We start from the raw sequence: 21,646 nt of genomic DNA, 5'->3' as shown, positions 1-21,646 counted from the left end.
AGGAGGTATTTCCAGCTAGCTTCTGATAGGGCTCTATTCTCTCATAAGAATTCAGCTCTTGACATTAGGTGATATCTGCCCAGGTCATCAGATGCCATAGAGAAAGAGGGTTTGCTGAAACTTATATCAGCAGTACACTGTATGCTCTTTCTGATTTATTTGAACATTCATTTATTGAGTGTCAAGTAATGCACTAGACACTCCAGGGATCTGACACAAACTCTGCCCTGAAGGAGCATACAATCTCACTGGGGAGAAAACAAAACATACGATAATTTTCAAAATAACAAACTAGGCAAACTAGTTAACACTTAAAAAGCAGGCTTTATTCAAATGCAAAATTGCATGTTACAGGGTAACCTTTCAGTAAGAAGCCAGGAAGAGGAGCTCATCATGGGTTGGATTAGTTAAGAACTAGTTATAAAAGAAGTGGTAGGGTTGAGGGAGGCCTGAGATGAAATTTAAAGAATATGTAGAATCTAGGTAAGTGGATAAAAGGTCTGGGGGCAGGAGAAAGGAGAGCATTTCATTGTGAATCAAGGAATTTCTCCACCTGTTTTAATTCTTCCATATAACATCAAAGAGATGTCACTTGCAGCTAGCATTTCAGTGATGTTTTCTTACTAATAATATCATGATAAAATAAACATTGACTATAAGAAATAAGAATGGGTCTCATAAACAGCAAAACCCCCAAACTAAAAAACAGTGCAGGCTATTTCTCTCTCCTGTCCTTTTGCTTGGCACTCATGAGATGCTAGGAATTGAAAAAGAGAGGCGGCTGAAGAAGGTGGGGAGGCTGAAGCCAGTTAAATAGGGTGGTCCAATTCACAGATGGTGAGGCTACAGTGCAAATAGGACTCTTTCAACTTGAGCAGGACCCCATTACTTCACTGGAGTTAGAAAGCAAGGAGAGCGTAGACTTTTTGAACTTTTTATAAGAGTGTACCTCCACAGTATACAGAAGACAATGTGAAATTTGATCTGCAAGAAAACTGAGACCATATTCACATATGTATCAAATTTTCACTTCATTTAGAAGTGTCTGTCATCAAGTACAGCACTGAATTGAAACCGAAAACAAGAGTCAAGAAAGAGCAAAGTCAGCCATCTTTATATTCCACATGAATCCTTTCCCTTTATGGTCTTATTTGTTTCTCCTCAGAAAAGACACAAAGCTGAGCTGTATAAACACCTGTGGGCTGGGGGTTGAGGGATAAATGAGGGACAAAATGAAAGCAGAAGGAGCTGTTGGTCAGGTAGAAATCTTTCCAGATGCGCTGAAGGAAACACACTTCATGTCTGATGTAGGAGGTGCCACCATGCAAAACGTTTCATGGAAGGATTTAAAGGATCCCATGATTTTTAGTATTCCAAGAATTTTCTTTCACTGAGGGCGATTTAATATGGGTCATCCATACTGAAAGAAAAACAAAAGATAATAAACTTAAGAGTTTAAAAATTGCAAAACTTGGAGTGTTAGTAGTAAAGGTAAATATTCATTAGAGATGAGAAGAGGAGCAAGGAAATGCTTTCAGCTGGAAATCTCAGACAAGAGGCCGGGCTTTAGGAACCTTTGAAGATGAACGAATGTAAGCAAACCCTAGTAGCAGCACTTCTCAGACTTTCATGTGCTTACCACTCAGAGATGGTGTTAAAATGCAGACTCTGATTCAGTAGGTCTGAGTGGAGCCTGAGATTCTGTACCCTTAACAAGCTCTTTAGTGATGCTTATGCCACTGGCCCACAGACTCTAGTTGGAGAAATTTTTGTGGTACATACGGTCTTTGTCTCCAGATCTAATGAGTCTGAAAGACAGTGTAGATTGATTTTTTAAATTTATGTTTATTTTTATTTATTTTTATTTTTTTGAGACGGAGTCTCACTCTGTTGCCCAGTCTGGAGTGCAGTGGCACGGTGGCAACTCATGCAACCGCGGCCTCCTGGGTTCAAGCAATTCTTCCGCCTCAACTTCCTGAGTAGCTGGGACTACAGGCACATGCCACCACACCCAGCTAATTTTTGTATTTTTAGTAGAGATGGGGTTTCACCATATTGGCCAGGCTAATCTCAAACTCCTGACCTCATGATCCACCTGCCACAGCCTCCCAAAGTGCTGGGATTACAGGCGTGAGCCACCGCACCCGGCCGTAGATTGATTTTGAGCAGTGGAAAGTCAAGAAATTAGAAGGCATGCTTAAATGGAAAGCGAAATTGGAGAAAATTTAAACTCATGAAATAGTGGTAGTTATAAACTCATGATAAATTATATCCTGGGATATAATTTAATGAGATGGTAACACATTTAGTTTAAAGAAATAAGTGACACTTTTTTTGTGAGACACAACTGTCTTATTCTTGGAAAGGACAAAGAGAGAATGAAATGTGGTATGTCTTCATAGCACCTTTCAAAGGGAGAACCAGATTCTGAGGAGCTGGTCTCATGATGAACTGTCAGGGTAAACCACAGTTCAGCAGCTGCAAATGTGCTTGCCAAAATAGAGAAAAAAATGTTTCTGAAAACAAAATTTCACATATGCCCTCCTTTGAGGTTGGCATCATATCTTCCTGTGTATCTTGGGTGTAGCTTCTACCCTGCCAGAATTTAGACAGTAGAAACCAAATGAGGTGATAAACAGAGTCATTTTGCAGAAGAGTCAAAATAACCCAGCAAGAAATGAAACCACAAATGCCCAAGGAGTCATTCATTCACCATTCAAAAGCTAATAGAAATGAACACAAACTACTATGAAAATTCACCCAAGAACTTAAAAAAAAAAAGGCTCACAGTGTTCAGTGTGATAGTATTCGTTTTACCTTTGACTTGTTCTAAAAACACACCGTACTTCTACCCCACCCTTCCTCAGTGCCATCACACAATGGTTTCAGTGTGAAAAAAGATCACATTACTGGAAAATGAGGGTGTCTGGGACTTGCCACTCTAAGCTGGCAGTCAAGGGTCTTGAGTTCTAAAAGCATACATGTTAAGAGCATGATTACTGGATCCAAATGAGCATGGATCTCAGCATTGCCATTTATTGTGACCTCAGGCTATTTTATTTCTCTGTGCCTGTTTCTTTATCAGTAATGAAGATGTTAATAGACCCTTCTCCCACAGACTTAAAGGCATATTTCATGATTTAAGACACGTAAACCATTCATAATAGTGCACAACATGGAATTAATATTTGATAAAGGTTTATGATTATTGTAACTAACTCTGTCACTTGCTCAAGGCCTATAGAAAAGTTACTTAATTAGGTCAACTACAAAAAGAGTTTGAATGTGATATCCACCAAGATCTTATCCAGACCTAAAATTCTGTGATTCTTATGAATTAATACAGCCTTGGTCAATACTGGGCAAATAATTCTTCTTTGCTAAGCCTTTCTGGACCATCTGGTGAAGGATTCAAGACTTATGTTGTTGGGGCAAGCCTTCCTTTCCAACTTCGACTCCACAACTCCTCAATAAGCCATGGGCTCAAGAAAGTTCTGCTCACTGGCCCCTGAAAACTGTTTTCATAGTCTCACTACCATACCACTGCTTACATAATTTCCTTCCTACAGACTGCCTTCCTTTCCTGCTTTTCTCCATATACCTAAATCCTATCTATTCTTCATAAGCAACCTTCTTTATAAGATTTTCTATAATCACCAAGCCAAATGACCTTTTCTTTCTTAAATATAGCACCCATTGGCCATTACCATGCTCTGCCTTGTATTTTTCTGATTTTTTTCTTTCTATATTCCTGTCTTAACTCCCCAGGTAGGTAATAATTTTCCTGAAATCAGGGACCAGGCTTACTCCTCTTGGTGTCTCAAGAAAGCTTAGCAGTTTCTAACACAAAAATGTTCAATAAACAACTATTAATTGACTGATTATAAAAAATCAGTGAACCATTAAACTTAATATAGCAATTTGCTTAGCATGGTAATTAGCTTTTTGCTAATATTCTTCCAGCCAGTCTCTCTTCCTGTGCCTCAAGGACATCTTTAAAAAAAAAAAAAATCTAGTTGATCTGCTTCCATCTAGTGGCAATTAAAACAGGTGGTTCCGTAGCCAGAAAACAGCTCTGGGTAGATTGTGCCAGAAAATACTTTCACTCAGTTGGTGCGAGTTTGAAGGAAATCTTCACATCTTGTGGGTTTCCTGCCACAGACATAGGGAGACCAGCCCAGAGAAAGAAGCCTTTCCTCACTAGACTTCATTTACACTAGTAAAGAGAAGACAGAGTAATTAAAAAGAACCTCCACTGATCGTACATCCTCATCCAGTTACGCCTGCCCCATTTCTCCTTCACAGCCAAACATTTTAAAAAAGATGACTGCTTGTTCTGTCCTACTTTCTCATCCCCAGTGATGCTCAATGCTTGGCCATCTGACCTCCGTCTTGATGTCTGCACTGAAAATAGTCTCCCCACTGACACCCTTGTTGCATCCAGGGGATACTTACTGGTTCTCCTGGCGATGTTTGAAACCGTTCCCCTTTCTTTCTTTCCTTGGCGTTCATTACCCCACACTCTTCCTCCTCTTCCTTCTCCCTGCCTGGCAACCTCTTTTCATTTCCCTTTTCCTTAGCTGACTTATTAGATAATGACGTTCCTCTGGCTCCCATCCTCTCTCCCAGGTCCTATTCCATTCTCAGAGCACTCACACCCTCCCTGGATGATCGTACCCACTCCTGAGATGGCAGTTACCTCCTGAAATGTGAGGGACCCAAATCCGCCTCTCCTGCCCCAACATAGCCTCTGTGCTTTGGATAGGTCCAATGAACCACAGTGAATGATGTGCATACACCCAAAGCTCAATACAAAACTGAACCCACGATCTTTACCTCCGAAACCTCTCATTCTTTTATGTTCCCTTCTCAGAAGTAAACAGGACTACCATCTGCCAGTTTCCAGGTGAGAAAGATGATAATTTGATTCTTCTCTCTCACTTTTAGCCAATTAACAGACACATTCAGTTAATATCACCTCCTCTTATTTCATGAACCCAGTCTTACTACTAGTTCCCTAGACAGGCGCCATCAGTTTTAACCTAATAACTTCAAATGCCTCCAAAACAAGTCTCTTTGAATCCAGGCTCACCTGTCTCCCATACTTGCCATACTGCTCTGCAGGGTGACCTTATAAGATGCCAGAGGCAAGGCTGCTCACTGTTTAAACCCCTTTAGTGATATCCCAAAAGACCGCAAGATAAAGCCCGTATCACATGGCTTATAAATTAGTTTATGATCTGGCTTCTGGTGCCTCATCTTTCCCCACTTTTTCCTTTGCATTCTAAGCAATGGCCCATACTAAATTTGTGGTTGGTAGGATGGTTGCCCAAACCAGCACCCAATCCCTTCAGAAATCATCTCACTTCATTTCTAGCATTTTAAAGGAAGCTCAGTTGTCCAGCTGGGTACTGAATATGTCACCAAAGTCTTCCTTTCATAGTTTATTTTACTTACACTCTCCTTCCCAAAATTCCAGAGCAAGTCACTAAACCCTAGATACTGAGAAATATTTTGCCATCTTCATTTCTGCCAGGTGGGCCATCAACTTTCACATGTCTGCATCTCCTCCCACTGTGCTATTTCTCCAGTAGAAGAAATTTGAGCTTCAAGACCAAACTGAAAAATACTTGCCTCCTTGGGGAAGCTGTAGGTAGAATTCATGCTCCCTATCTTTCCCACGTTTCTGAAGGGCAATGCCTGTTAGAGCAATTGAATGCAAATAGTCAACTGAATAAGCATTTATTCATTTCTCAACAAGTGCTTGTTCAACTGAATATTTCTTAAATAATATATTTAAGAACAAGAAGAACACACCACAATGTTTTTAACCCTCAGAAAAAATTCTGAGATAATCAGAAAAATCTCCCTTTACATAAACTGCCCTTTTCTTTAGGGATTACTTGTTTGTTCATTCATTCACTCATTCAGCTCCACTAGCACCAAAAAGCACAGCTCTGAAAGGAAGCTAGTAGATTTATCACCTTATCTGGTCATTTGGATGAGGACCCCGTAAATAAACTGCTATGGGATTAATGTGTCTAGCTAGAGCAGGAAGTAACTTAAGGAAGTAGAGAAGGAATCAGCAGATGTGGAAACTCCTCGCCACTAATAAAACTTACCTTTTCTTGGATTTCTTGCCTGAAAATAGAAAATGGAGAAATGGCATTAGCAAAAATTAGACAATTTAAAGTTTTTAAAGTAAGGGAGGAGGAAGACTCCCACTCTCAAAACTGTCTTTTGAAGTATATTTAGGTATTTGTTAGGTGGACACTATCTGTGTCAAAGGAGATTTGAGGAACTGGCTTAATAAACAGTGGTAGACACTCATACAGAACAGACATGTTGATGCAGATGCCTCTTGAGGTTTCCATTCCATTCTCCATGCTACTCAAGAAGACAGAAGTGTAGGCTAAATTGCCTGGTGGCGAGACCCAATATGTCCATTCAAGTGTTTATCCCTTCCCAATCTGTCATCTCATCCTACCTGCAGATTCTTCCCTTGAGGGACAGCTGCTAATACTGTAAAACTATATGCCATTATAGCTCGCAGCATCATCTCTATGAGAATCCACAAGAGAATTTCACTTTGGTCTTGTTGGTAGGAATTGTGCAGCCTCATCTGAGTAACTGTGTTTTCATCTTACAAACACAAGGAATATCACATGGTTCTCCTTTGACTGGCTGTAAGGAAACTCAGAGCTAGATCTGAGACCCTCTCTTACCAAGTATATAGAACTTTGTGACATATATTTTTGTGCTGTAACTTCAACCTCGGTTCCAAATGATTTTTATACCCTAAGTTTAAATTTGGCTTTCTTTTTTTTTTTTTGACTCAGTGAAACATAAAGCTTATTTATTATTGTGAAGAGTGAAAGAATAAAGCTTCCACAGCATAGAAGGGGACCCAAGCGGGTTGCCCAAATTTGGCTTTCTTTTTTACTTTTTAATTAATTTTAATTTGCTATACGGAACACATTTTGTACTGTTCTCACATTCTTTTTGAAAAAAGCAGAATATAAATAAGTAGATAACTTAAAAAAAAAAAAACTCTTTGAGCAGAAAGAATCATTTGGGAGGCAATATATTGCAGTGGCTGTAAACTGGCATTCTAGAATCATCCCACCCAGGTGCAAGCCCTATTTTGCCACCTGTAGTGTAGTGTGTCTTTGAACAGCTACTTTCTTTTCTAAACTACAATTTCTTCATCTGTTAAAGAGGCATAATAATTGTATCATCCTCACTGGGTTGATAAAATATATTCCAAGTATTTAGTTCAGGTCCTAGCACTTAGACAGTGTTCCATTACTGTTTTAATCTTTTAAAGTATTAAAGACTACTATTTGAAACCTTTTCTTCTAAAATTCAGCCTGCTAATAACCAAGTGCACTTGAGCAGGGAGAATCAAATCTGAATTAATTTCAGATTCTGGTTAACTTCATATAAATATTTTTTTTAGGGACGATGACCCTAACAGCAATAGATGAGTAAGAATCTGTTCCTACTGAGAGAGTTTCATTTTGAAGAAAAGGGAACTAAGGGGGCATGTGTTCAGTTTCATGCCCTGGTCTAACCCTGTGTGTTGGTTCTGGTGGGAAATTCTTCCAACCGAGGAAAAAAACAGTTCACAAATCTGAAGACCAATGATTTTAGAAGATGTATCTGGATTGGAGTCTAATCTCTGACTCTGGGTCCTGCTGATATGGGATTTTCGAGATTTGGCCTAAAACATCATTGCCCTGGTTTCCTCATTTACCAAACAGGGCCAATGGTGGTGACTAATCAGAGAATGATAGTGCCAGGAGCACAAAATGTGTCTAGATGAGCCCATGCACAAGCACACATGTTTCTGGAGCCGTTCCTTATTCCTTTCCTAAAAGAAAGGAGCGAAAGTCTCCATACTAAGACTACTAGGGCAGGGGACAAAGTGCTAGAGTCAGAAGATTCATCTGAGGACAGAAGAATAGGGGTGAAGACTCTAGTCACTTCATTGGCTACCATGCTCTAAATAGTTACCTGTGCCCTTTTTCTAGCGATTAGAACCCAAAAAGCCTATAAATTCTCTCTCTCTCTCTCTCTGTGTATATGTACATATACACACACACACACACCCCCCTAAACACACACATAGAGATTTATGACTTTTTACTTTTATCCTTGTAAATGCCATGAACTATATTTTGTCTTAGATTTAGCCTGGGAATGTAGCCATTATTTCTACCATTGTCTCTATAGGAAAAATATTCTTCATGTTTTAAAGGACCAACCTACAACTAAAATCTTTGGAAAGCAGAATCATTTGTAAGTCGGTGAAAATGGAAGATGTTTTATAAATGAAGACTTTTTTTTTTTTTTTTTTTTTTGAGACAGGGCCTCACTCTGTTGCCCAGGCTGGAGTGCAGTGTTGCTGTCATGGCTTACTGCAGCCTTGACCTCCTGGTTCAAGTGATCCTCCCACCTCAGTCTCCTGGGTTGCTGGGACTACATGTGCATGCTACCATGCCTGACTAATTTTTTGTATTTGTGTAGAGATGTGGTTTTGCCATGTTGCCCGGGCTGGTCTTGAACTCGTGGGCTCAAGTAATACTCCTGCCTCAGCCTCCAAAAGTGCTGGGATTATAGGTGAGAGCCACGGTGCCTGGCCCACAGATGAAGACTATTTAATGTTACCTTAAAGATACCCTGAGCTTGCTACCAAGCCAGTGATCTTTTGGGGCTTCTGTTTTCTTTGTTGGCATAACCGTAACTAGCCTAACTGCCCGTTATCTGTTTCCTGTTTGCCCCACACTGATTCCCACAGCAGTTTTCAAGTTATCGGTTTGAGATCTTGTACAGAAATGACTCCAAGGTAAAAAATTTAAAAACAACCCCACTAATTTTTTTACCCTTGCTTATAAAACAGCCTTAGCCAGCTAACCCCTCACTACGTACAAGTGAGTTTGATTCTATTCTTTTGATTCTACAAACACTTATTAAAAGATTTTAGAATTCGGAAATAAATAGCTTCCTTATTAAGGTGACTTACGGCCGGGCGCGGTGGCTCACGCTTGTAATCCCAGCACTTTGGGAGGCCGAGGCGAGCGGATCACGAGGTCAGGAGATCAAGACCACAGTGAAACCCCGTCTCTACTAAAAACACAAAAAAATTAGCCGGGCATGGTGGCGGGCGCCTGTAGTCCCAGCTACTCGGAGAGGCTGAGGCGGGAGAATGGCGTGAACCCGGGAGGCGGAGCTTGCAGTGAGCCGAGATTGCGCCACTGCACTCCAGCCTGGGTGACAGAGCGAGACTCCGTCTCAAAATAAATAAATAAATAAAATTTTAAAAAAAGGTGACTTACAGCACCAAAGTCCTTAAAATTATTTAGATAATAGCCACCTTATCCCAGGGGGCAGTGTGTAATAACCCACCCTGTTCTCTATCCGTCAGTTCTGCCATCATCACCCAAGGTAGGAAGAAAGACAGGATGATTGGGGTCAGGCCTTGAAGTCTCAATGGAAAGAATAATCCGTGGTTGGAGAAAACTGTCATTCTTCTTTTGCCTTAATGCAGTACTTGATACTTATACTTGGTACTGTATAGTACTTAGTACTGTATAATACTATAAGATAGTGAGATTCAATCAGCACAGAATTTATAGTAAGGGCAAGGACATTTTAACTGCTCAGGTTATACATAGCTAATGAAGTTCTTGCATACCAACAATTCCCACCCCCCCACACACATTTTGTCTTTCTGGATTGGTTAGAAAACTTACCTAGCACCCACTATTCTCAAATTTAAATGAAAGATAAGATCAGAGTGGCACGCAATTAGGGACTGATAAATAATATTTTTGTAATTGCCAGTGTAAATGGACAGAGGGCAATCTCTACATACCGTATTCAGTGAACAGAATACATACTAACTAATTTGACGGAAGGAAAATTAAAATGACAATCAACTGACTCCACAGAAAGGCAACACAGAGCAGTTGGTTAGCAATTGTTTTGAGATCATCCCTGAACTTGAAACAGATATATCTTTTTTTGTTGTTGTTGAGATGGAGTCTCACTCTGTCACCAGGCTGGAGTGCAATGGCACGGTCTCGGCTCACTGCAACCTCCGCCTCCTGGGTTCAAGTGATTCTCCTGTCTCAGCCTCCCGAGTAGCTGGGATTACAGGTGCCCGCCACCACACCTGGCTAATTTTTGTATTTTTAGTAGAGACAGGGTTTCACCATGTTGGCCAGGCTGGTTTTGAACTGCTGACCTCATGATCCGCCCGCCTCAGCCTCCCAAAGTGCTGGGATTACAGGCATGAGCCACCACACCTGGCCAAAACAGGTATATCTTAAAAGCTGCCCAATGTCCATGAATGTTACAGTCTTGAATGGTTCTTCCAGGTGAGTTTGGCCAAATGTGGCACCACACACCCAAGTCCTGCTGCAGGCTAGTGGGTTGCTCACACTTTAAGGCTGAGACACACTCATGCCTTAAGGTAAAGGGAGTGATAATCTGGGCAGCAGATGTTAACTTCTCAAGGCAGTCCTCCTTCTCTTTTCCTCTCCAGTGATGGATGGAGGGAAAGCATATATGGTGCATTTGGTTAGAGCTGTGGCCTTGGTAAATAGATACTTGGGAGAACACATGGGAATTTCTCCCAGGGTTAATGCAATGCCCATGTGTTAGGAATCAGGTGACTCTTGAAGAGGTCAGGTATTTGGGAGCAGTGCCTTGAAACCTTAGTGGACATTAGACCCACTTCCTTGTGGAATTGTAGCTTTGAAATCCAAGGCATGTAGGCTTTTAGAGGACAGAGATTGTGTGTCATTTTTTCAGAATTAATTAAGAGCAGACTGGGCGTGGTGGCTCACACCTATAATCCAAGCCCTTTGGGAGGCCGAGGCAGGCAGATTATGAGGTCAGGAGATCGAGACCACTCTGGCTAACACAGTGAAACCCTGTGTCTACTAAAAATACAAAAAATTAGCTGGGCATGGTGGCACGCTCCTGTAGTCCCAGCTACTTGGGAGGCTGAGGTGGGAGAATAGCTTGAACCCAGAAGGCGGAGGTTGCAGTGAGCTTAGATTGTGCCACTGCACTCTAGCCTGGTAACAGAGTGAGGCTCCGTCTCAAAAAAAAAAAAAAAAAAAAGTATTAAAGAATTACATAAGAGCAAAGAACCATTAGAATATCTCACTTAGTTGTTATCAGCCTAGCAAGCTGCCTTGAAGGTAATAGACATTTTTAAAAGTTTATCAGATGAAAAGCAAAAATGAGCCAACCTGTTTTAATGAAGGTGTGTCCTGGGCTGATTTACATGTCTCCAGGGACTGATGGCTCTAGAATGTAAAGCTTGGCATCCTGCTTGTGTTGAATCTATCACACTTAATTTCCTGTGGGTTTCTTTTTTTTTTCCTTTTTCACTTTAAAGTTGTGTTCTTTTCATATGAAGTTAAACTCACATACCTTTTTTTAATCTCCTTGCCAGCCAAATGATAAATGCCAACCCAGAGAATGCAGTAACCATGACTGCCACTGGAATGAAGAGGGGGTTATAATCACCCTCCTTAATCATCGAGAAACTTTTGTCCAATTCTGAAAGAGAAATCAGTAAGGCACATAGCATGAGACCACCAGCATTATTTCCTTAGTCCATCTCATGATATTTGACTTTTTTCCTTCTTACATCTCCCAGTAGTAGCCCATTTGATGCCGTTTGACAGTTGAGGAAACTGGCGTGGGAAGGCCCATGATGAGTCTACAGCATAGGCAAAGACTGGACCAGCCTTGCTAGTCTAATGCCTACAGAATCTCAATGCCCAGATTTGCGGTTCGTAGAGTTCCTAGGAATGCACCTAAAAATGTTGGCAAGAATGGTCATCATTGTATTTAGCTCCATGGACTTGTTCAATGACTGGAACTCTGAAACACAGAGAACAGCTAAAAGCCTAATATAACTTCAGGAAAAATCAAAGCCAATGATCTGAACTGGGTAATTCACCAGTCAAAGGAAATCATTAACGCTTTTACTTTAAAGCAGTTGTGCAAAAATAAGCACTTGTTTTTTACATGCCAAGGACCTGCACTAATTTCTTTCCAATGCAGTAGTTACCACTACCCTCTACTTCCTTCACGAATAAGTAAAAGGGTGTGTTTAGAGATACTCTTGTAAGTGTAAACTAAGTTCATTTGGGAGCCTCTATTTGAAAATACTGGTATAAAAAAAATCTGTCTCCTGATACCAGCATTTGAAGGAATCTACTTTTTTACATATTGGCAGAGGGTCTGATTCTATCCTTAGTTCTTCCCATTACTTTGATGAAATTTTCAAGGTGATTTGATCCTCACACCCAAATATATGATGGAGAGAAGGCTTAAGTTCCCAGGAGCTCCAGACAGAGGGTACCTATTGGCTTGATGAAGATGAGGAGGAAATGAACACTAGCTAGACCTTAAAGGGAAATGTCTCTGATAGGCCTAATGTACAGTCCTCTGCTAAAGGCCTCCCTGCCTCTCTCTGCTCATCCACTCTACTCCCTGGCCCTGGGCACACAGCACACAAAGATCAGCATTTCTGACAGCTTCTGCAGATCCTACCATTTAAAGACTTTTGTCATCCATGCAGATAGTCTCAGGAGCAGACATAGGTAGCTATTCTTTCACATGCTAGCTTAACATGCATTTGCTTTAGCACCTACTGCCAGGCACTGTGTCAGGTGGAGGGTATACAAAGATGAACAAGACATGATTCTTCTCACATACAGATAGATTTGGGAGGCATTAGCTTAGTGATAATTCAGGAGTATCCATTATTTGGGGAAGTAGGTGGTCATTAGTGACCTTTTAGAGGCATTTCAACGGGCTAACAGAAATGTTAGATTGTAGTGGAATAGAAGAATGGGTAGAAAGTAAATCAGTGAGTTCAGATTTTAAGAGTTAAGATGGCAAGAGGTGAGAATGAAAAAAAGAAATGATTGTCATTAAAGGAGGAGGAAAGACCAACCAAAGATTTTACAGTGAGTTAAGTATACAAATTTATTTCTAGGCCACATATTCTTAGCAAAACAACAGGTAAATGTTTATGTATGTCTTTCCTCATATCTGCTCATCCATCAGCTCCATCTTTAAGACTTCAGTTTTCCAGGACAAGCTTACTCACTTTGACATATTGGACTAGGATTTGACCAGATTCCAGATGATTCACAAATGGTTTTCTTCTTCCCAATTAACTCAGTTCCTTCTGAGCAGATGAAGGTACATGCAGAGGTAAAGCTGAAGCTGGCCAGGGGATGGCTACAGTTCATGATCCCCAAATCTGGTGCTGATAGAGGCTCACACTGAATCACTTCAATGAAAAAAAAAAAAAAAAAAAAAAAAAAGACAAAACAGTATTTCTGAGTAGAGACCCTCCCTTGAACAAAGGATTTTTAGCCAAAGCTGCCTGACTACATTACTTGTGATATTGCTTCCAGGCTTTATTTTCTTGAGAATGATGGTGGGTGGTGAATGAGAGATGAAGGCAAGGAAGCATTGAAAGCTGTGGGGAGAGGAGTGGCTACTCCAGGCTGCTGGGCTAGCTAAGGTGACCCTCCCCTTCTGCTGGAAGTACCACGCCATATGGCCTCTGGATCAAGGGCTCTTATGGGATATTCTCAGAGAATCTCTGCCTTTTCATCCGTTCTGATATCTACCCAAGCGTTTTGAAAAACATCCCAATTCACTGAAGCAAGTCCAACTTCTGTAAATTCCAGTAGGTGGGTTGACAGTTTTATAATTTCAATAAGGTATTTTGATAGCACTTCTAAGAATTAAACTACTTAAACTAATGCGTCAGGAGCATACTTGTAGAAAATTTAACCAAAACTTCACAAGTTCAGATGACATTGGTTTTCTCCCATATGGAGATAAGGTTGGCAGTTAAAAATGAAAAAAAAAAAAAAGAAAAAAAAACCTACCATATTTCAAACTTAAAAAGATCAAGAGATTGTGTTTTTGTTTTTCAGTTGTTATTCTCCTAAAAGTTTATGCACAAGGAAAAGTAAAAGATGATTTTAAGAATAAGCCAAATAAAACAACCAAGAAAGACCTTCACTACCCTGGGAAGGAAATTGGTTGGTGTTAAGTAGGACACCACATAAAACAGGTGTTATTGAGAGGAGAAGAACCAAAATTTAACTGAGGTTCAACAAGATGTTATTTATGCAATGGCAATGAGAAAAATAAAAAACACAACATAACCATGCTGTATTGCTATAAATCATGTTACCCACTGGGAGATGGCTCCAGAGGTATTTGGTTTTTACTTTTTGTTTGGGAGGTTTTTCAAAAAACTTTAGTAAGAATAAATCCTTTGAAAAACATCACAGTAGGTTAAACAAAGTTAGGTTAAATTAGGCTCCTAAGTTTGACTTCTCAGCAAACTTCTGCTGAATGTTCTGACTGTAAGCCCAGGATCGCCATGACAAAGCCTCTAGTCTGAAGTTACTCACCTTGACAGGTTGGTTCTGGAGATGACCAGGTTCCAAATGGTCCACAAGTGGTTTCTTCAATCCCAGTTAAGTTTGTTCCCTCAGAGCAGTTGAAGGCACACTGTGAGCTGAAGCTGAAGTTTCCCAAAGGGTGAGTACAGGCCATGGTACCCAGCTCTGGGGCCTCCAAAGGCTCACACTGAATCACTTCAATAGGGAAAGAAACAGTATGGGGAAGAGTTAAGAGGAACTGATGCCTGGATTTGAATCCTAGCCCTGCCACTTGATAACCATGTGCCTTTAAACAAGGTTACTTGAACCCTCCAACTTCAGTTTCTTCATCTATATAAGAGGAATAATGAAACTGTGTTATCTTTATCAAATTGATATGGAAACTAAATATAATTCAATTAGCATAAGTCAAGGACCTTAGAACAAAGCCTGACTCATAAGAAATTCTAATTAAACATTAGCTAGTCTTCATATTATTATCTTCAGTGTTATCTGGAGTGAGAATCCTTAAACCCAAATAGGTGTAACTGGGAATGACCAGCTTAGTCGGGAAATAACTATCACATCAGAGCCCCTGAGTCTACTAGAGTATCGGGAGCAAGATGTTCAGAGAAAAAGTGGGTCTCCATAATAAGCCTTCTTTGCAAGGAGAGAATATAAAAGTCTAGGAAGTATTTTGACCTCAATTCTGTCTTCTGTTCTAGCTCAGTTCCAGAATTTTAACTCTTTTGATATTGACAACCCTCTCCAGAAACTGTATCTATTTCCCTGTTCTGATTGGTGGTACAATAGGTAAATTTAAGACTTGGAAATTAAAGTTTTCACATTTTAGACCCTGCCATGCCGTTTAGTAAACAGTACAACTTTCATGTCTTATTCCTCATCTGTCAAATTTAAGCCATTATTGCTACCTTGCTCTAGAGACTTCAATGAAGAATGGACTCAAGGAATCAGAAGGATTTTTGTATTTGGAAACTATATGAGATGAGATTAGGGAGAAAGATGGGAACGAAGAGAAAATGTTATCTTTTTTCATTGATTTAAAGAGTATCTGTTATATATCAAGCATTACTCTGGGGCTTGAAGAGCTTAGATTTCACCCTGTAGGACAAAATGGTAGGTAGAAATTAATGGGTGGATTGTCATGTATGTGTGATGTGTTTTAATTGCTTTTAATTGATCAGTCTCCCTGTAGTATGAATAATATATTTGAGGGGAGCTAATTTAAAGTTGTGGAACTCATCTAATAAACTATTGCAAGAATCTAGGAGAAAGATAATGAGGGCAATGGTAGTAGAGTTGACAAGTGGAAGACAAATTAGAAAAACACTAAGTTGTAAAAAATGGTAGAATGTTACCCTGCATAAATGTTGGGGGAGTTAAGAGAGTCTCATACCAGGGTGCCCATGTAAATGGTGATTCCACATACTGAGATAGAAATACAAAAAGGAAAGCTGACTGGGAACAATTGGTTTTATAGTCTTTTAAACATCCCAAAGGACATCCTTAGCATATTTGAGTTCAGAGCTGGAGATAGGCTTATCAGTCCAAAGATCACATAGATTCGTGAGTCCGCAAAAGTCAGTAAGTTTGACCAAAGGATACGTGTAGATTAGAGTCAGAAGAGCAATATACAAAAGACAAAAGCTGAGAAATTATAGTAGTTTATGGTCCTGGATTAGTGCTCATGAAGGATCTCAGGAGAAATGATCACAGGTAGAATGAGAAAAGAGTGATATGAGAGAAACCAAGACAAAAAAAAAAAGTAAAATGGTAAAAATGAATGAAATAGGCATACCAATAATTAAAAATGAGTAAAATAGGCATACCAATAACATAAGGGTTAAAAAATAGAGTTCAAAAATGGGGTGAAGGTAAAGTATTAGGAAGGAGTCATGGCCCAGGGATCAAGTGAAATGAGTTAGATCTATAGATCTATTTCAGTTGGTTGACATTTAAATTTATTTTGGTTTTAATTCTTTATTCTTTACAAACATTGCTTTTTTAAAAAATTAAATTGTCCAATTCAATTCAGGCTCACAAGCAAGTGCCTGATATATACAAGCATTTTGTGAATCCCAAAGGTGCAATGATAAATAGGACACTTACTGATCTCAAGAAGCTTTCAGTACCAGAGGAGATGGACAAGTGAACAGATGACTTCAACGTTAAGTGGGAGAAATGAGGAAGAAATATGTGGAGCTATCAGAACTAAGAAAGCTTCCTAGAAGAAACTGTCTTTGAACTATGTCTTAAAGATGACATGTTTCTTGGCCATGTGCAAAATGAGAGAGAAGGCCACAAGCAAAGTTAGTGTGCTACAGAGCACATGTGTTAAGTGTGGTAAACTGCAAGAAGGAAAGGAACTACTAGAAGGAAAAAGCAAGATTACTTTCTGGGTCACTCAGCTTCCTAATGATAAATGGCATAGTTTCTTCCAGACCTTAGAGTTCTAATTAATCTAACAAGCTCAATAGATTGCGAGCTTCTTGAGAGCGAGAATCTACCATGCTAATTCCTTATTGTAACCCTGACAGCTTTTATCCCAACACTGTGTTTCTTGTGGTACTCAGAAAGACTTGTTGAGAAGTGAATCGAAACTTCATGCTGACTTATGAAATCTTTACGGAAAGGTAACAATATTGTGAAAGCAGAGCTTTCTGATCAAAACTTCCCATTTCTCAGAGTGGCTAGTATCATTTTGTTCCAAGCAGCTTCCATGATAAGCTATAATGATTCCTGTGACTTTATCTAAGAAGAAGCAAAGAAAGGAAAGAGACTTACCAAACTGACACTTGGGCCCATAGTACCCCACATCACAGTTGCAGGTGTAATTATTGATGATTTCTACACATTCTCCATGGCCACTGCATGACCAGGGCTGGCAAGAAGCTTTAAGGAGGTCAGAAAAAAAAAAATATTTTAATGTGATTACATTTTAGTACTCAAAGTCACTTCTTTAGACATAGATAACCTTTTGTCTGAGATGATTTAAATAATCAGGAAAGGTTTATTTGTAAATTCATAGCATAAAAATCATATGCTAAAATTTTTACTTATAAAATACACTAAGCATATAGCCATAGGCATTTATTTGCTTTTGGAATGAAATTACCAATACTAATATTCTGTAACACTTATAGGAAACTTAGTGGCATACCTTGAAACTCTTGAAATTACTTGTTTTTAATGAGTGAGAAGGTTAAATGATGACCTGACCTCAATCATTTCTGCATGCAATTATTTCTTGGCAATCCCTTTCTTTATAGAAATCACAAAGATTAAAATGTCAAAATTTGCTAAAACAGTAGAGTCCAATTTACAAGAGACCAAATTAACTATGGTTCACTATTAAAACATCACTTGGAAAATGCTGGCTGTTTTGGCATTGTAAAAGGTTTTACAGAAATATTCATACACCAAAGATAGTGCAATTTTTATATAAAATTATATAAGGTTAGACCAAGAAGGAAGCACGCAGCACCACACTCTCTACTTCACAATGTGAAAACTGAGGTGATGTGAGCCTAAGTTTCCAGCTGGCCCCAGCTGTCAGCTTCTTCTCCCCTGCCTTATTATCAAAGGCACTGATTGTCTAGTTCTTCCTCTTTACTTCCTACGTACACCTATCATTTTGATGTAACTTGATTTAGGGGTATAGCTTTTGTGCACAGGGACAAATCTTACACACCAAAAATTCTTAGAAGTGACACCATGCAAGATTATATAGAGGGCTAGATGTATTTTTGAATGAACCAGCAGCTGTTCTCATCCCCCCACCTTTCCATGGGGTAAATCTGAGTATTCTCTTAACCGTTGTCCTTCCTGAGTCTGAGGCAACATAGCCGTCTTGTCACTCCCTACCTGTGTAACAGAGGGCTGCCTTTAGTTTGTGGCAGGCGTCATCGTTCCATTTGCCTGCATCTTTTTTTCTCTTGATATAGATCTCCACACAGTCCTCCTTGTTCTTCTTGTTGTTGGGTTCACCATCTCCCCAGTTCTCTGCTTCTTCAGTGAGAGATTTGTTGGTTCCCACCCACGTCCATATTCCTCCTATCTTCCGGATTCCTATCCAGTAGTAAGAACGACTGAAAGGCAGAGTCTTCTCCAGATACTCAATTTCCGCCTTGTTTTGTATGGCAACTAAATCTGTGTAATTCTCTCGGCAGAATCTTCTAGCCCTTTGCCAGTTCATGGGTTTTTCAGAATAATGGTAAGTCCAGCAGTCGGTTCCATGATGTGCCAGGATATCTGCAAGACATCAGTGTGACCTATGCAGACTTACATAATGTTACAGCTAAAAAGAACCTAGCACTACTCCAGGCTGAGCCAGACACTTAGAGATGAGGAAACAGAGCCTAAGAGTGTATGTGACCATCTCAGGATTACAGAATAGTTGTTTGCAGATTTGAAGTAGAACCTAGACCTTCTGACTTGACTATAAGATGCTTTTATCTAAGGTTCTATTTTAAACAAATTTAGTGGCTTTCTAGGTTTATTTTCTTATTAATTTTTTTCTCAAAATTATTTCAGGTGAAATTTAACCAACATATTTTAGACATTCATATTTCTTTTTCATTGTAGCTGTTAATGATTTACAACTAATTACAGTGTAATATCATATAACTATACAATTTACGTATACTTTTTAATCCTGGAATCATTTCTTGAAGGCCAACACATATGTACCTATGGGAGAAGCATAATAAGGACAGGAAGAACAGTGACATACTTTTAAGTAATCTCTTTTATATAAAAAAAATTTTATTTTACCATAGGAAGAACTACTTCTGGAAAAGCCCAATATACCACTCAACTCTTATATATCTAACTGTATAATTTTTAAAAAGAGCAATTTATAAAGCCAAATGATATAGGATTATGAAATTGATTAGATCATGTTCTATACACAAAGAGACTCAACTGATGATGTTTAATAAACATATAGACCCATCAAATATGAGGGCTTTGAAGATATCTAATTAAACACATAATTACACAATGACTTCATAATAATGTATGGCATTCTAAGCATGGTATGATCTACATGAATCACTATTTAATACAGTAAAGAAACAGATATAATTGATGGTAAAGAGCATCATAAAATAAACATTTTGAACAGAGTTTTGAATGAGCATTCCACTAGAATGCAAGTTCTAAGAGGGAAAAAACTGTTGTGTCCACTGCTGTATCCTTAGTGCCTACCATAAATTTCACACATCGTAGGGACTCAGAAAATACATGTTGTGTGAAAGGAGCACTAAGTTTCCATGTGACACAGTGCAGACATGGCATAAGGAATGTGTCAAGGGGAGAGTTAGCATGTTTGCTTGGCTAGAGCTGAAAATCCAGGCTAGGGAGTAAGAAGACATTAGTTTACTTAGGAAATGAGAAACCAAGTTCAAAGCTGTTGCTGGAGAGTCTTCAAGAATCAGATATAAAATTTGTCACAACAGTGGGAGAAGGACCAAAAAATGATAAAGCCCCATCCCTTAATGAGCTCATATTGTAATTGTAGAAATGACATTAATGTACACTGAACTATGAATAAAAAATAGAAAATGAGGTGCTGAATATTTGGTACAGATTGTAAGTGCCTTAACAGAGATTTCTTAATTAACATTATTCCTTTATAATTGAAGGATTTTGTGGGGTTATTGGGATTTGAACCCTACAGCATGGGCTATTGTAGGTTAAAAATAGTGTTCAGGAGTTTCTGGGGAAGAACTAAAGGTAAGAAGAAAAGAGATGTTTACAGAAGGGATAGAATTAACAGCTCTCTGTGAAATAATTTTCCCTTAGACTATGTATAACCAGTGGATATTTAAGAAAAAACATAAGTAAAATAGACTTAGCGATATATAAATATCATAACATACCACAACAGAGCATCGTCCACCCCCACAACTTGAAGATGTTCCATAAGTCCCCCTGGGTGCTCTGACATTTCCAAGGAAATATCTGCAAATGAAATACAAAATTATATTTAGATTTATACTCTTAAACCACACATTTATAGCCTTTGAGGAGGTGCTTACAACTTTCTTAATATTCAAAATAAAACACACATGTCTACTAACCCTGTCTGAGTTAACAGGTTTCTCAGGCATAGATGAAAAATTACTTTAAATTTACATCAGAACTGATGCATAGTTTTGTTTTGTTCTATTTTATTTTCACGCTTTAGTCTCAAGTTGCTAATCAGTACTGCCCTGAATTTTTTCTATGGTTCGGTAATTTTTATACCTGCTTTTCTGCTGAGCTATTAGATAAAACTATTTAATATTTAGTATGTATATTTTTTAAAGTATTGTTGGTGCTTAATTAACTATTGATGCTTATATTTAATGTTATAGCCTCACTCTTGATCATAATGGGTCAATGCCTCAAATACCTAAAAAAAAAAAAAAATTAGCCAGACACCAGGAAAGAAAATATTTCTTTTTTTAATAAAAAGAAATGCCTTTTTGAGCAACTGAAATGACAAAGTCACAGATTTCCTGCACACCTTAAAATATACTTAAAGTAAATGACGAGTTAATGGGTGCAGCACACCAACATGGCACATGTATACATATGTAACAAACCTGCACGTTGTGCACCTGTACCCTAGAACTTAAAGTATAATTTAAAAAAAAAATTCTATCTTCCGAAGCTTATCACTTCTCAGGTAGACACAGTGTTTACTGCAAAAGATCTGATTTCAATAGTACTTCTTCAAGAGTCTCCCCAGAGACAAAGTCAAGAAGAGGAAATCAACATATCTGAGAAGAAAGATTTCGGGATCACTTTTTTTGAGGGACTGAGAAAATTTTTAGTTTCTATATTATTTAAAACCAGAATTGAAATAGGGTGCTTCCTATCCTTGCCACCTGCCTCTACAACCCCAAGAGTTTCTATCTGAGCATCTAAACATCTTTTAGGCTGAAAGGCTCACCATAACTTTGCTTGGTCCTTCTCTAGTTCTTCTGCAGCCCATTGAGCCTCTTGACTTAGCACAAGGGTCTCAGGTCCTTGTCCAAGGGGAGTGTGCTGTGCTGCAGACAGACTGCACTGAATGTCAACAGAAAGCCTTGCTTTCTTTCATTTCTCTAACCCAGTCTCACATCCTCCTCCTCCTCCCCTTTTCCCTCCCCTTCCTCCTCCACTTCTCTTTCCTCTTTCCCCACCCCTTTCCTAGA

General features: G+C 39.1%; 1 protein-coding gene across 1 annotated transcript; it reads right to left on the bottom strand.

Annotated features, from left to right (window-relative positions):
• Positions 1 to 304: 304 nt before the first annotated feature.
• Positions 305 to 21,574, bottom strand: SELL (selectin L). Its single transcript, XM_032161041.2, has 9 exons — positions 21,403 to 21,574; positions 20,345 to 20,426; positions 18,327 to 18,713; positions 17,247 to 17,354; positions 14,472 to 14,657; positions 13,142 to 13,327; positions 11,449 to 11,577; positions 6,123 to 6,141; positions 305 to 1,420 (listed from the first exon to the last, which is right to left on the bottom strand). Exons 1-9 carry the CDS (start codon positions 21,442 to 21,444, stop codon positions 1,402 to 1,404), a joined length of 1,158 nt encoding a protein of 385 aa, XP_032016932.1. The 5' UTR covers positions 21,445 to 21,574; the 3' UTR covers positions 305 to 1,401.
• Positions 21,575 to 21,646: the final 72 nt, after the last annotated feature.

This window comes from Hylobates moloch, unplaced genomic scaffold (genome assembly GCF_009828535.3).
Source record: "Hylobates moloch isolate HMO894 unplaced genomic scaffold, HMol_V3 SCAFFOLD_8, whole genome shotgun sequence".
NCBI lineage: Eukaryota > Metazoa > Chordata > Mammalia > Primates > Hylobatidae > Hylobates > Hylobates moloch.
This window is presented reverse-complemented; position numbering and strand designations above follow the sequence as displayed.

What these genes read in the sequence shown, in the direction of transcription:
- SELL (XM_032161041.2), bottom strand. Translation starts at nt 21,444, where the DNA reads ATGGGCTGCAGAAGAACTAGAGAAGGACCAAGCAAAGTTATG. An exon ending in AAGGACCAAGCAAAGTTATG is followed by an intron (nt 20,427 to 21,402) that starts GTGAGCCTTTCA and finishes TTTCATTTGCAG; the next exon opens with ATATTTCCTTGGAAATGTCA. An exon ending in GTGGACGATGCTCTGTTGTG is followed by an intron (nt 18,714 to 20,344) that starts GTATGTTATGAT and finishes GATGTCTTGCAG; the next exon opens with ATATCCTGGCACATCATGGA.